The sequence below is a fragment of the Phacochoerus africanus genome, chromosome 4 (genome assembly GCF_016906955.1).
Source record: "Phacochoerus africanus isolate WHEZ1 chromosome 4, ROS_Pafr_v1, whole genome shotgun sequence".
NCBI lineage: Eukaryota > Metazoa > Chordata > Mammalia > Artiodactyla > Suidae > Phacochoerus > Phacochoerus africanus.
This window is the reverse complement of record NC_062547.1, coordinates 148554436-148567124: the sequence shown is the minus strand read 5'-3', so window position 1 is coordinate 148567124 and position 12689 is coordinate 148554436. Positions and strand designations below refer to the sequence as shown.

Genomic DNA, 12689 nt, shown 5'->3' with positions numbered 1-12689 from the left:
AAGTTGAAAAATGTATTAACACCCCAATAGAAAACGGGCAAACAACATGAACAGTCAATTTACAAAAGAAGCAAAAAATGTAATTTTCGTGTCATAATAACATATCACTTTCATTTATCTTCTTGGGAAGATTAAAATATTGACAGTGCAGCCCTGGTGAGAGGCAAGGACGTGACTATGCTTAGATGCTTCCAGAGCAAAGGAGTAGAAACCCATACACACTTTCGGAAGGGAAATGCATTAACGTATATATCCTTTGACCAGAAATTCCTCAAATGGAATGTATCACAGGAAATGAGCTGAGGCATGTATTTCCTGCCGACAGGGTTTCATTACACTTTTATATTTCAAAATGAGAAACAACCTGACATTCAATGATAAAAAAGCTGGTTCGAGGGAGTTCCCGTCATGGCGCAGTGGTTAACAAATCCAATTAGGAACCATGAGGTTGCGGGTTCGATCCCTGGCCTTGCTCAGTGGGTTAACGATCCGGCGTTGCCCTGAGCTGTGGTGTAGGTTGCAGATGCGGCTCGGATCCCACGTTGCTGTGGCTCTGGCGTAGGCTGGTGGCTACAGCTCCAATTTGACCCCTAGCCTGGGAACCTCCATATGCTGCAGGAGCGGCCCAAGAAATAGCTAAAAAAAAAAGACAAAAAAAAAAAAAGCTGGTTCGATAGATTTGGATGCAGCCCTGTAATTCTAGAGCATGTGACCGTTAAAAAAAACGAGACATATAAATGGGCCTGGGAAAATAAGCAGTGTTAGTTGTCAAGAGCCAGACTCTGAAGTCAGAAGTGATTTCAGTTCTGGCTGAGACACACTTGCTGCCAGGAGGCAGAGAGCCAGCACAGCACCGTATGGAGAGTTCGAGGCTGACATGCCTCACAGGGTTGTTTCTAGTGTAAATGACCTGACACAGGCACTTAGGACTGTGCTCGGCCAATAGGACAAGCTCAGTACCTGTCAGCCATTATTTCTCCTATGCTGCCATCACCATCAAAGTTCCAGACGTGGGAGACAGTTAGGATGTGGGTTTAACTTTGCACTCGCCAGTCACTTGCTGTGTGATTATGGTCGTGTCACTTCCTCCAGAGGCCTGATTTTTTAATCTTTAAAAGCAGAATTATACTAAAACTTGGAGCTCCCATTGTGCTTGGCAGGTTAAGAACCTGACTAGTATCCATGAGGATGTGTGTTCGATTCCTGGCCTTGCCCAGCGGGTTAAGGATCCGGCGTTGCCGAAAGCTGAAGAGTAGGTCACAGTTGTGCCTCTGATCTGGTGTGGCTGTGGCTGTGGCGTAGGCTGGCAGCTGCAACTCTGGTTTGACCCCTAGCCTGGGAACTTCCATATGCCACAGGTGCGGCCATAAAAAGAAAAAAGAATTACAGTAAAACCCATTTCATGGGGATGCTTTGAAAATTTAATGATGTAATGCTAAGAACTTAGCAAAGAAACTTAGCTTGGGATGTAAGGGGTGCTTGCTGCATGAGGCCTGTTGTCATTCCATTATAAAGTGAAAATATAGGTTACAAACACCCAGTGTGATCGATCTTTTGAAAAAATATGCGTGTGTTTGTGCATAGAATAAAGGTCTGGAAGGAAGCCACAAATATCTACAGGTAGAGGAGTTAATTTCCCAATTGCTTCATCAGCATTTAACACATTTTCCATAGTATATCTGTTTGTGTGGTTTGGTTTTTAATTTGGAGAAGAACGTTTCTGCTGGTTAAGCTCAAAGCTTCCGCTGGAAGGATTGCGGTGACTGCAAAGAGACAGAGGGTAGAAGAGGATGAATTTTAAAAAGTAAAACTTCTTTGATGGCTGGAAGGTGCTCAGGCTGTGGCAGATGGCTCATTGTCTCATGGCCAGAGCAGAGGAACTGCAGTATAATATATAATATGCTTGGCATCTTATAGTAGAAGATAATACAGTCTATTATTAAGTACAGATGCTGTATCTTCTGCACTCTGCATTCAGTATTTCATCCTAGTTTTCTTTCTTTTTTAGCGTATTTTTTTTTCTTTCTGGTTAATTGCTAATTAATTATATTCTACAGGAATGCTATAAAATGGGCGCTAGAGAATGTTAGGTAAATTTTACCAAATCATTTTGAACATCACTTTTTTTTGGGGGGGAGGGTCTTTTTAGGGCCACACCTGTGGCATGTGGAAGTTCCTAAGCTAGGGGTTGAATAGGATCTGTATCTGTGACCTACGCCACAGCTCACAGCAACGCTGGATCCTCAACCCACTGAGCGAGGCCAGGGATTGAACCTGCGTCCTCATGGATACTACCTGGGCTCATTAGCACTGAGTCACGACGGTAACTCCTGGGAATGTCATTTTTAAAAACAGAAAGTGGGCTTCTACTCAGGATACTTTTTAGAAAGCCTCCAGTCCAAAAGTCACAGGCAAGGACAACTTTTGAATAAAGAAGTAACTTTTTGACAGTCAGTGACTTTTTAATAAAATGAGAAACATTTCTAATAGCTTGGCCCACTTCAATTGGCTTCCAAGTATTTAGAAACCACAAATATATTTTAGAAAATTTCTCTCTCTCTCCCTTTCAGGGAGAAGCTTGCTTTTGTAAAGGCAGAAAGAGCTTGCTTAAAATCTAGACTTTTTCAGTGATCAGCCGTGTGATAAAGGGCAAATTACCTAGCTTATTTTCCTCATTGTAAAATGGTGATCATTACTGTCTGCCTCCTAGGGTTGTTGAGGGAAAAAAAAAGAGTAAGTGAATGTAAAACATTTACCACATTGTCTGGTCCCGAGAAGGCTTCCAATAAATATTAGCAATTGTTAATTAGAAGGGTGAGAGTGGAGAGGAAGGAGGGAAGGAGAAACTGGACTGGATTCCCGCTTCCCAGCTCTGTGTCGTGAAAAGACTGGAAATGCCAGTTTTGAGGAGAATTAAATTATTCGGCGATTGTATTTAAAATCACTGGGGAGAGAAAAGAAAGATGATCTTCCTTGACGCCTCTCACCATGGAAACCGGGCCTGGAAAACCCAGATGCGCATTTTCTGATTTGTCTCCAAGAAAAGAGGCCTATTTAATAGGAAAACCCAGGAGACCTGGGGAATAAACTCATCAGAGCAGCAGGCTAGGAGATTCCTTTTTGTTGTTTGAGAACTGTGGGGTTTAGGCAGAAAATAGGCTGAATTCTGTGTCCCTTATTTCAGAAGTGACAAAAGAGATGTATTCCCCCACCCATCATGGGAAGCCAGGAAATGTGCAGTTGTTCAAACACCATGTAAAATCAGGCTCATTTTTTTTTCCCATAGAAGATTTCTTTCTCTTGGAAAGTGAAAGGGGTTCTCTTCTCCCCTCTCTCTTTAGTTCCAGGAAGAAGAGAATGAAATATCAAAACAAAGTGCATTGCTCTTGCTCTTAATTTCAGGTTCCAATATTTTGCCTGCAAATGATTGACCATAGGTGACAATTCATCCTATGCCTGATTTAATCCCACGAGTTGAACCAGCCATATCACCTGCTTTAAGCATCTTGACTAATTAGGGTAGGAGCTGAATAGTTTGTATTCTCTCATCTGCTGACAACATGTGGTGTCTCGCCTCCATTTTTGCTGGGTAAGGAGGGGTGTCCTTTTATGACAGCTCAGTCTGTTGCCTAATAGACATGAATCCCTCTTTCTCATTGAAATATTTACACACTTTAAACTTCAGTCCTGAGAGCTTTCAAACTAGTCTCACATCTGATTCAAAGCTTACCCACCCTGCCAGGCTGGATTCAGCCACCTTGGTGTTGAGATGGAGCCTGTCTGGCTCTCACAAACCTTGCTCTCCAGTTCCAGGAAAGCACCATTTGTTTTGGAGCAAAGAGGAGGAATAGCAGCAGCAGAGGGAGCCTAATGCAAGTGCCCTGCTCTGTCCCCATGGTGATTCTGCTCTAGCGGCTCCTAGGAGCTCATAGTCAATGGCAGAGGTTCCAACCCATGATGCACATGTAAAGAGCTTTTAAACCAGCCTATGTTGGGCTGTCACCTCCAGAGATTCTGATAGAGCTGGGTTCCCTTGGGAGCCAGTAAGCCATGCTGCCAGGAGTGGAGCTGAGCCTCCCTCCCTCCCTTCCAGGCTGTACCCCCTGGTCAGCGGAGGGGCCCCTGTGAAGCTGGACGACACCCCCCAGCTCTTTCACCTCCGCCATCTCCACTCCCGCTCCCATGGCAGCATCACTCCGTCTCCTAATGCATGGTCCCTAGTAAGATTTGACTCCACGCTATCAACTTGCTATGGCCACACTGTCAGGCTCTGTGAGCTCGGGGGCCAGTCAGCAAGCACAGGGATTGAAGGGTGGAACCCCACGTGCCTCTCCTCACAGCCACGCCCAGAGTGGGCCGATGATTCCCTTGAGATGGGACTTGCCTGCCTTAGGAACGGCTGGCCAGGCTGGCAGAGGGGAGGGAGTCTCTGCGGAATGCCCGTAAGCCCCCAAGGGGCAACACTTCCCCTTTCTATTCCTGGGCTGGGTGGAAGGTGGAGCTTGTAGTTGAGCTGCAATGATCGCTCCATGGAGACACCTGCCTTCAACCACAGGACTCAGCATTTGTGTTACTGCGTGACTGTTGACAATTAAATGTGAGATCTGATCAACAATTTTGGTACCACACCCTACTTTTTAGCTACTCTTTGGGTAAATCTGGAATGGTCAGGAAAAACCTACTTCCTCATCTTTGAAAAGAACTCATGGGATTATTGTGGTGAGAAACCTAAAGCCAAAATTAGAGCTGGAAGGCACCTGCTCACCCTACAGCTCTGTGCCTGTTATGTAGAAGCATGGAAATCATGGTTTTAATGGCCGCGGAAGACAGGGTTATGTTACGTATTAGCATCCTCCTTACTGCTGCCTCTTACCTCTCTGTTTGATTCGAACTCATTTAACTCCTCTCACCAGAAGGTAAGCTCCATGGGCTGGTTACCTGCGCATTTTGCTCCCGATGGGATCACAGCACCCGAAACAGTGCTGAGAGCACAGAAACAATTTGTAGCTATTTATTGGATTAATTATTAATATTCTTCACCAGGAGGGAGGTAGAAACGGTCCAAAATAAACCATCCAACTGTGTTTTTCCATGGAACCCATGGCCCTCCTGACTCAAGATCCGATTGGGCATTTGGTAAAAGGAGACACCGCAGCTGACCTCAGACCTCCGAAATCAAAAGCTCTCTAAGCAAAGTCAGAGCGGGACAGGTCATTTCCAGCTGCAAGTCCCTACAGGTGACAGGCCCCTAATACACAGGCATCTCAGGCATGCAAAACAAAGCCTTGCTCCCAGCTGCTGCAGCCGCTCAGGGGACCATACCCATGTAAGGCTTGGTGCCGGCCATGGTGGTGACCTGCATCTCCGTGGGCAGCATGGCAGCGATGTTGAAGTCTGTGATGTGCACGTGCCCTGCGAGAGAAAAGGACCACAGGCAACGGTAAGTCCACTCAACCCGGTGGTACGACACACCTCCCGTCCAAAGTGCCGGGAAGCTTGCACATGCCTGCGTGTGTCTGCACCTGGGCATAGCAGTAAAAGCTCAAGAATTCTAGTTTCGAGACCAATATAGGCTTAAACCAGCAGCCCTCCAGCAGCCAGAACATGATACGAAATGTCTAGTTAATGCCTCATTGTAGATTTGTAGTTCAGCATCAGAAAGCGTTAACCTTAGTTATGCGCTGGCAAATTCTGCTGAGGCCACTTGTGTCTGCTGGCAGCATTTGAAGTGGGTACAGCCTGTGAGGATTAAGAGGGAAGCAGCCAAGAGCTATTCAAAGTATTGAACTTCTAAGCATCTCTTATGGGATTTTTTTTTTAAATAAAGAGACCAACGTGGTTGATAAAGTGGACATATATTTATTTCTTTGCCATGGAAGAGTTCTTGTCTCTCCTTTTTCTGAAATATCATTAGCAGTTTTTTTGTTTGATAGTTCAGACTGTCTCCCACTGATCACCAATAAAATAACTTATCAAGGGAAGGCAGAGGGAAAAAGTTAAGTTTTATGTTAAAGAGGCTGTATAAAGAGTCCTCGACTGGGAGCCAGGAGACCTGAGTCTGGCTTTGAATTTTGTCTGTAATACACCGTAGACCTGACGTCTCTTTCCTGTGCTGAAACTAAGTTTCCCTCTTAAAACAGGAATGTGTGGACCAGACTATCTTTAGGGTCTCCCCTCAGTTTTAACCCTCACAGCAACGTGGTGTGGGTCTAACACTTAGGTTCAGCAGAGAGCACACCCTACAAAACACACTAGGGTCTTTGCATCACTGCCAGATAGAGGAAGAGGGCAGTGCCAGGGCTCAGAGAGACAGGCCGATTGTGTGAGGGGCTGGCAGAGAAGTCACAGGCTTTGAGATGCTCTCAAAGTGCTGGTGTCGTATCTCCATTTGAGAGCTTCTGGGGTTGTGATGGGATGTGGTGGAAATTGGAGGGCAGAAGTTCCCGTCGTGGTACAGCAGAAACAAATCTGACTAGGAACCATGAGGTTGTGGGTACGATCCCTGGCCTCACTCAGTGGGTTAAGGATCTGGCGTTGCTGTGAGCTGTGGTGTAGGTCACAGACACAGCTCACATCTGGCATTGCTGTGGCTCTGGTGTAGGGCGGCAGCAATAGCTCCGATTTGACGCCTAGCCTGGGAACTTCCATAGGCGTGCAGGTGCGGTCCTAAAAAGACAAAAAAAAAAAAAAAGGAAATTGTAGGAGATGAGATCTGACAGTCTTCTATGATATTTCCACTGTATAGCAAATTCAGGTATACATGTACACACATCCATTTGTTTACAGATTCTTTCTCATACAGACCATCACAGAATACTGGTCAGAGTTCCTTATGCTATAGAGCAGGTCCCCATTGGCCAATCATTCCATAGACCTCGGTGTGCATAGGCCAGTCCCACACCCCTAGTCCATCCCTCCCCACCCCCACCTGATCCCTTTGGTAACCGTAAGTTTGTTTTCAACGTCTCTGAGTCTGTTTCTGTTCTGCAAATAAGTTCATGATGACACTTAAATAACGTGAAAGTGGTACTCATCCAGCTGAGAGCAAATGTAATCTTGCATAAACGGCACCAACAGATGATTTCAGGTACTGATCCAATCATAGTACAGGCTGTTTTGGTTTCTTCTTTCTCTGTTTCTCTCCGTGGGTCATGCTCAAAGCACTGGATCTGTGGTTCCCAAGGTTTGATACAAAATAGGTGAGCCTGGAGATTGGGTGATTAAGAGCCTGTTCTTGGGAGGGAGACTGTCTAGCCTCAAGTCCTGGCTCTACCACTAACCAGCTGCACTACCTTAGAAAGGTGAACCATCCTCTCTGTAAAGTTGGGATGATAGCAATAGTCCTCTCAGGATATGGTTGGGAAGATCCAGTGAAATAAGGCGGTGGAGGGCTTCTCTCAGTACTTGGCAGGAAGGACGTATTATCCTCTTGTTGCTACTTGTCATGCTCAAGCATCATTTTGCAAAACACATATGCCTGGATTTCACTCTCCTGAGACTCCAGTGTAGTGGGACCAGTAGGTGAGCCAGGCAGCCACGTTAAAAACAGTAACAAGAAACTCTGCAGGTAATTCAGATGGACAGCTAGGCATGGGATCATCTTCTTGAGGCTGAGCAGGTGTTCTAAGCTGACCCTATTCTGAGGTTGCCTATGTTCATGGAGCAGTAAAAGGTAGAGAGTGTTTTTGAGCCAGTTGGTTCTCCAAGTGTGGTCCCCACAATAGCAGCATCAGTATCACCTGGTGACGTGTTAGAAATGCAAATTCCTGGGCCCTACCCTGCCCCTCCACCCCCAACTGAATCAGAAACTCTGAGAGTGGGGCCCCAGTGTTTAAGCATGCTCCCCATGGGATTATTATACCCAGTAAAGCTTGAGAGACAAGGCTTTTAGAAGACCTGGTTTGGGAGATCTTGACCACAGTAAATACTCATTTAATTCTTTTGAATATGGTTGGAAGAATGTTAATTTTGTCTTAGAAACTGTATTTACACTCATATGATTATTACAGTTTTTAAGAGGTTTTCATACAATGTAACCTACTGACATAAAACCTGCTTTATAGAAGAGCTGTTTGTGGCTAAGCTCTCAGGGCTCAGCAATAGCGGAGCTAGGAGTAGGATCTGGAACTTGGTCCAGAACCCCTCTGGTGGCTTATGAATTGCCTCAAAATTTTATGCTCTATCCCAAGACCAAAGAGCTACCTTCTGGTTGGCTCAGGGTTTCGTTCTTCCACCAGGATGCACAGTAAACGGTGGGAGGAATTTTTTGTGAGGCTGGATGTTTTGGAACCTGTAGCCTGGTGCCTCAAGCTGAACAAGAAAACAATTTCACAGAGCCCATGGTCACCAGCCTGATGTCTCATTTCTAAGCCCAGGATGCTGGTGTACTTCCCTCTGCTCACCTTGGGATCTCTCTGCCAAGTGCCCTTCTGTGCCTGGCAGTGACCTTGAGGCTGGCTCACAGAGGGAGGCTGGGTCACCTGCTGAGCAAGGAACACAGGAATTGCCTAGGAATGAGGGACCACTTTGGCTTCTTCTGTAGGCCAGGCCCTGGGGGAACTTTAGGACAGAGCTTTTCAACCTGGAATTCCTGAGATCTTGGGCCTGATCATTCTTGGCTGTGAGGGCTGCCTGTGCCTTGTTGAAAGCTTCCTTGCATCCCTGGATATCCAGAGCCAGGGGTGGCTTTACCCTCTAGATATCCAAAGCCCATCCCACTCCTGGCTGGAATCCTGACAGTCACAGATCTCTGAAACATTTCCAAGCATCCCCTGTGAGGAGAGACAGTAGAGCAAAAACAGCCCCAGTTAGAACCACTGCCTCACGGTGAAAGTGTTCAGGTACAAGGCTCGGAACTTCCCAACTGAGCACCTCAGGGGAGTGATCTGCCTGTGTTGTTCACCTCTGTACCTTGAGGCACAGAGCCACATTAAAAATCAGAATTCATAGTATTGAGTCACTGAACTTAGTCATTGTTATTATTTATACTCTTTCTCACCCTGCTGTGTTCAGCCTGAGGATATTTCTCATCACAGCACTCCAGGACACCATAACCAATCGGTTGGCATGGCTTCCAACTTCAAAAAATTCCCCCAACTCAAAAATATCTAGATCCTGTTTGCCACATTTTTCTAGGATTCTTATGAAACATTCATGCACTAGCTGAGACTTATAAATCTGATTGTCTAGAGATAGGCTGCAGTGTGCTACTGTGTGTGTTTTAAGCTGCAACCCACCTGATTTTTTTAGGTACATTTTGGGATGCTGCAAGCTATTCAGAGAGCAGGTTTAGTTTTTCCTCATACCCCCAAACTGAATGTTTTTGCCCTTCTCTGGTCCTGACGGCTGGGGATGGTATTAAGAAATCCAAACTGTAGATGAAGCAGTATTTGTCCTCCTCTCAGATAGACCAGGAAGACATTATTGTTCCTTTGTATGCAGCATTAATTTCCTGAATGGTTTAGGAAAACCACGAGAATTTTAGACACGATGGAATGGATAGGGTAGGCGCTAAAGTCTGGAGGAGATGAAAACTACATGGCAGGGCAGCGGGTTATGAGCTCTCTAAGGTCTAATGCCATCTTGGGCTCTGAACTAGGGAGGCACTGAAGAAAAAGGGGAACAGGTATGCTCTAAATTAAAAACATTTTTAAAGTCAAATTCTGATGTGTAAGGAACCTTCATTCACACCAGTGGAAGGATTCTCCACTTACAAAAGGATTTAATTCCTTGTAATATCAATCTTTTTTTTTTTTTTTTCCTTTTAGGGCTGCACCTGTGGCATATGGACATTCCCAGCCTAGAGGTCGAATCAGAGCTGCAGGTGCTGGCCTACACAACAGCAAGAAGGATTTGAGCGGTATCTTCGACCCACACTGAAGCTTGTGGCAATGCCAGATTTTCACCCCCTGAGTGAGGCCAGGGATTGAACCTATATCCTCACAGACACCATGTCAGATTCTTAACCCACTAAGCCACTATAGAACCTCCTATCAGTCTTTTCTGATGGCCAGGAACCGATATGAATTGGTAAGAGTAGAACAAAGTTTGTGCCTGTTACTGACAGTGCTGAATTAAAATATAAGCCATGTGGTGTAATACACAGCTCACTTGGAGGAATGGACATAGGAGACGTTTCAGAAATAAGAGATTATCGTTCATAGTCATGAAATCCCCATGCAAGGGTCACATGTGATGGTTCCTCGGGGATGAAATGTTATCACTGTGGACAGAGACGGCAAAGCAGGGTTTCAAGTACGAGCCATGGAAAATCCCAGCAGAAAGCACTCCGAAAGGCAGCAGCTCTACAAAGTGAGCTGGGGAGTAGGGGCCGTCAGGAATTTCATTTCAAAGCAATTAATTATGGTCCCTGAGCAATGCCCAAGAGGCTTAGTTTTTCAGAATCTGAATAAAGAGAAAGTAAATAACCTCAGAAATTTATTTTCCCCAGAAGAGGATCCCCAGGCCAATGCTTAGAGAATGGCTCTCAATCTGGTCTGTTTGCTTCTACCCCACATATGTATCCAGTTCTTCCCAAAGCAATGGTTCTCTCTTGGCTGCAGTGATTCTCTAGTTGAGCTTAGGATGGGAATAAAATACAGAAAAGCTCAAACCCCACCCCCACCAAGTCACTGTCCAAGACTCAAAATTTGAGAGTGAAAAAGGCCTTTGTAACTAGTACACCAGGTAACCGGTGTAGACTTGGAATTGTTCTGCAGGCAGACTGGGATCCCTAAGCAATAGAGCCCCAGTCCGACCAAGAGTAAAATGCCCTGAAAAGTGGGCTTAGTCCTCTGAGAATAGGAAGGAAAGGCAGAATGGGCCATCAAAAATGTAGTCACCTGAGATTTAAGGGTCAAATAAATTGTTTAAACACAAGACCTAACAAGTAGACACATACTATCGGTGGCATGCCCCTTCTGGAATCAAAATCATTCTTAAGTGAAGACAGGTAAGGACCTAGCTTTTACTAACTCTGCATGATATAGACAAAGTCACACAAAACAAGATGAAGTCGTCTAAGCTTCCTTCCCTAGGGCGGAAATCCCCTCCCACCTCAGAGTCATTCTAGTATTTGTTACTAAGTCCCTTCCTTGTACACACTGCAGTCAAGCACGTTATAAACAGTGTGTCAGTTAGGGTTTACCATGACGCTGAGAAGTCAGAACTCTCTGGTTCCCTGAAGAAACTAAGAGGCAGAGAAATTTTAGGTGACCCTTGGAGACTCTGAGAGCTGGTGAGTGAGTGAGTGACCTGGGTTTAAGCTCAGGCAATCTGGCTCCCAAATCCACACTTTTACCTAAAATATCACACAATGACTCTTTCCCACGACTAGTCTCTAAGGGTGGTTAGACTTGAAGACTGATTTGTTTCTGGAACTTTCTCCTCATCTGCAGTCACCGAGCTGCCAAAAAAATGAGGGGAAAGAAGTTGCATGAGAGAGAAAAGGATGTCCTCATGGTAGGAGTAAGATGAAGCCATGTTCCAGACCCAAGATTGCAGTACTGTTTCCATGTTTGAGACCCAAGATTGCAACACTGTTAAATCTGAATGGAAGATAAATCTTGAAAAGGTTTTGGCTGACAGGACCTCCATTCAAGGGCCCCAACAGATGGTGGAGCAATATATTGGGCACAAAAGGAAGCAGCTGAAGAACAGGTAGGGTCAGACCCCCAAACCAGGGACTGCTTCACCAGAGGTCACCTTTGCAAGGCTGTGGTGGAGACACAGACCACCTTTTGGCATGTTGTGCAAAAGTGGGCCCTTTAGGCCGAGGGAGGCCTTGGGCCCAGGTGTGAAGTTAGGCAGAGTTTATTTGCACCAGTGGGAGGGACGATCCTGCTTCCTGTTTAAGGCAGAGATAGCTGATGTTTTAATGGGAGTAACCTTCAGGTTAAATCTCGCCATTGCCCACGTTTCTGAGATTAGAAATGCTCCCAAATGTTAGAAGCGGTAAAGGGAAGGAAGAAATAAGACCCTGGAAGAAAGTGGAAACAATCTTTTTAGACAGCCCATAAATAAATGATGACCCTGAGGTTTGAAATTAGAGGTCATGCACAAAAGTATTCCTAAGCCCTGCGAGCACAGGTGGGGTCTGGCAAGTCAGGCTTAAAATGCAACTGGGTAAATAAATAATGAGCAATGGATGGCTCTTGGAGTTTCTGTCTTACTTGCTAATCCCTTTTGTAAAAGTCAGATGAACACGGAGCTTTGCAGATTTAGGACTTTCTCAACTAGCAGGTTTCTAAAAATGTAACAAGGATCTTATTGTGTCTGTAACATTTATGACGTGTGGGCTGTGTCTTTCAGGTAGACTCTGATGTACCAGTACATCTAAAAGAAAGAGGTTATAAACACTTAATCACTGCTGGTCATAGCCTGTTCTACAGGACATCTTCAAACAGTGTTTCTTGAACTTCAGGTGTTCATTTATCACTGTCATGGTCATTGCTGCATCCCTCTGTCACTTTCAGAGTTGGGTACTACAGATACTCTTATCTGCTTTATAGGTTTCTTTGAAGGGACTGATTTCTTTTTGAAGTGGAAAGTCTTTGAACAGAAAACTTGATAGCTCTTCTGCCAGTGTAAAACCAATTTGCCCTCAGCATAAGGAAAACATAAAAGTAGACAAAAAGCAAACAAAGTAGTGCCTTAAATCTCTAGGTAGATACTGCCAACTGCTCTAAGTC

General features: G+C 45.2%; 1 protein-coding gene across 2 annotated transcripts in view; it reads right to left on the bottom strand.

The window, feature by feature from the left end:
• The window catches only part of STK32A (serine/threonine kinase 32A), a 138422-nt gene that overhangs the window by 23772 nt on the left and 101961 nt on the right, over positions 1-12689 (bottom strand). The window contains exon 7 of one of the 2 annotated variants that reach the window (XM_047778975.1): positions 5323-5412. The exons of the other annotated variant lie outside the window; for it this stretch is intronic. Coding sequence (XP_047634931.1) covers positions 5323-5412 — 90 coding nt within the window. The remainder of the gene's footprint in view (positions 1-5322; positions 5413-12689) is intronic. 2 annotated transcript variants of the gene reach the window in all.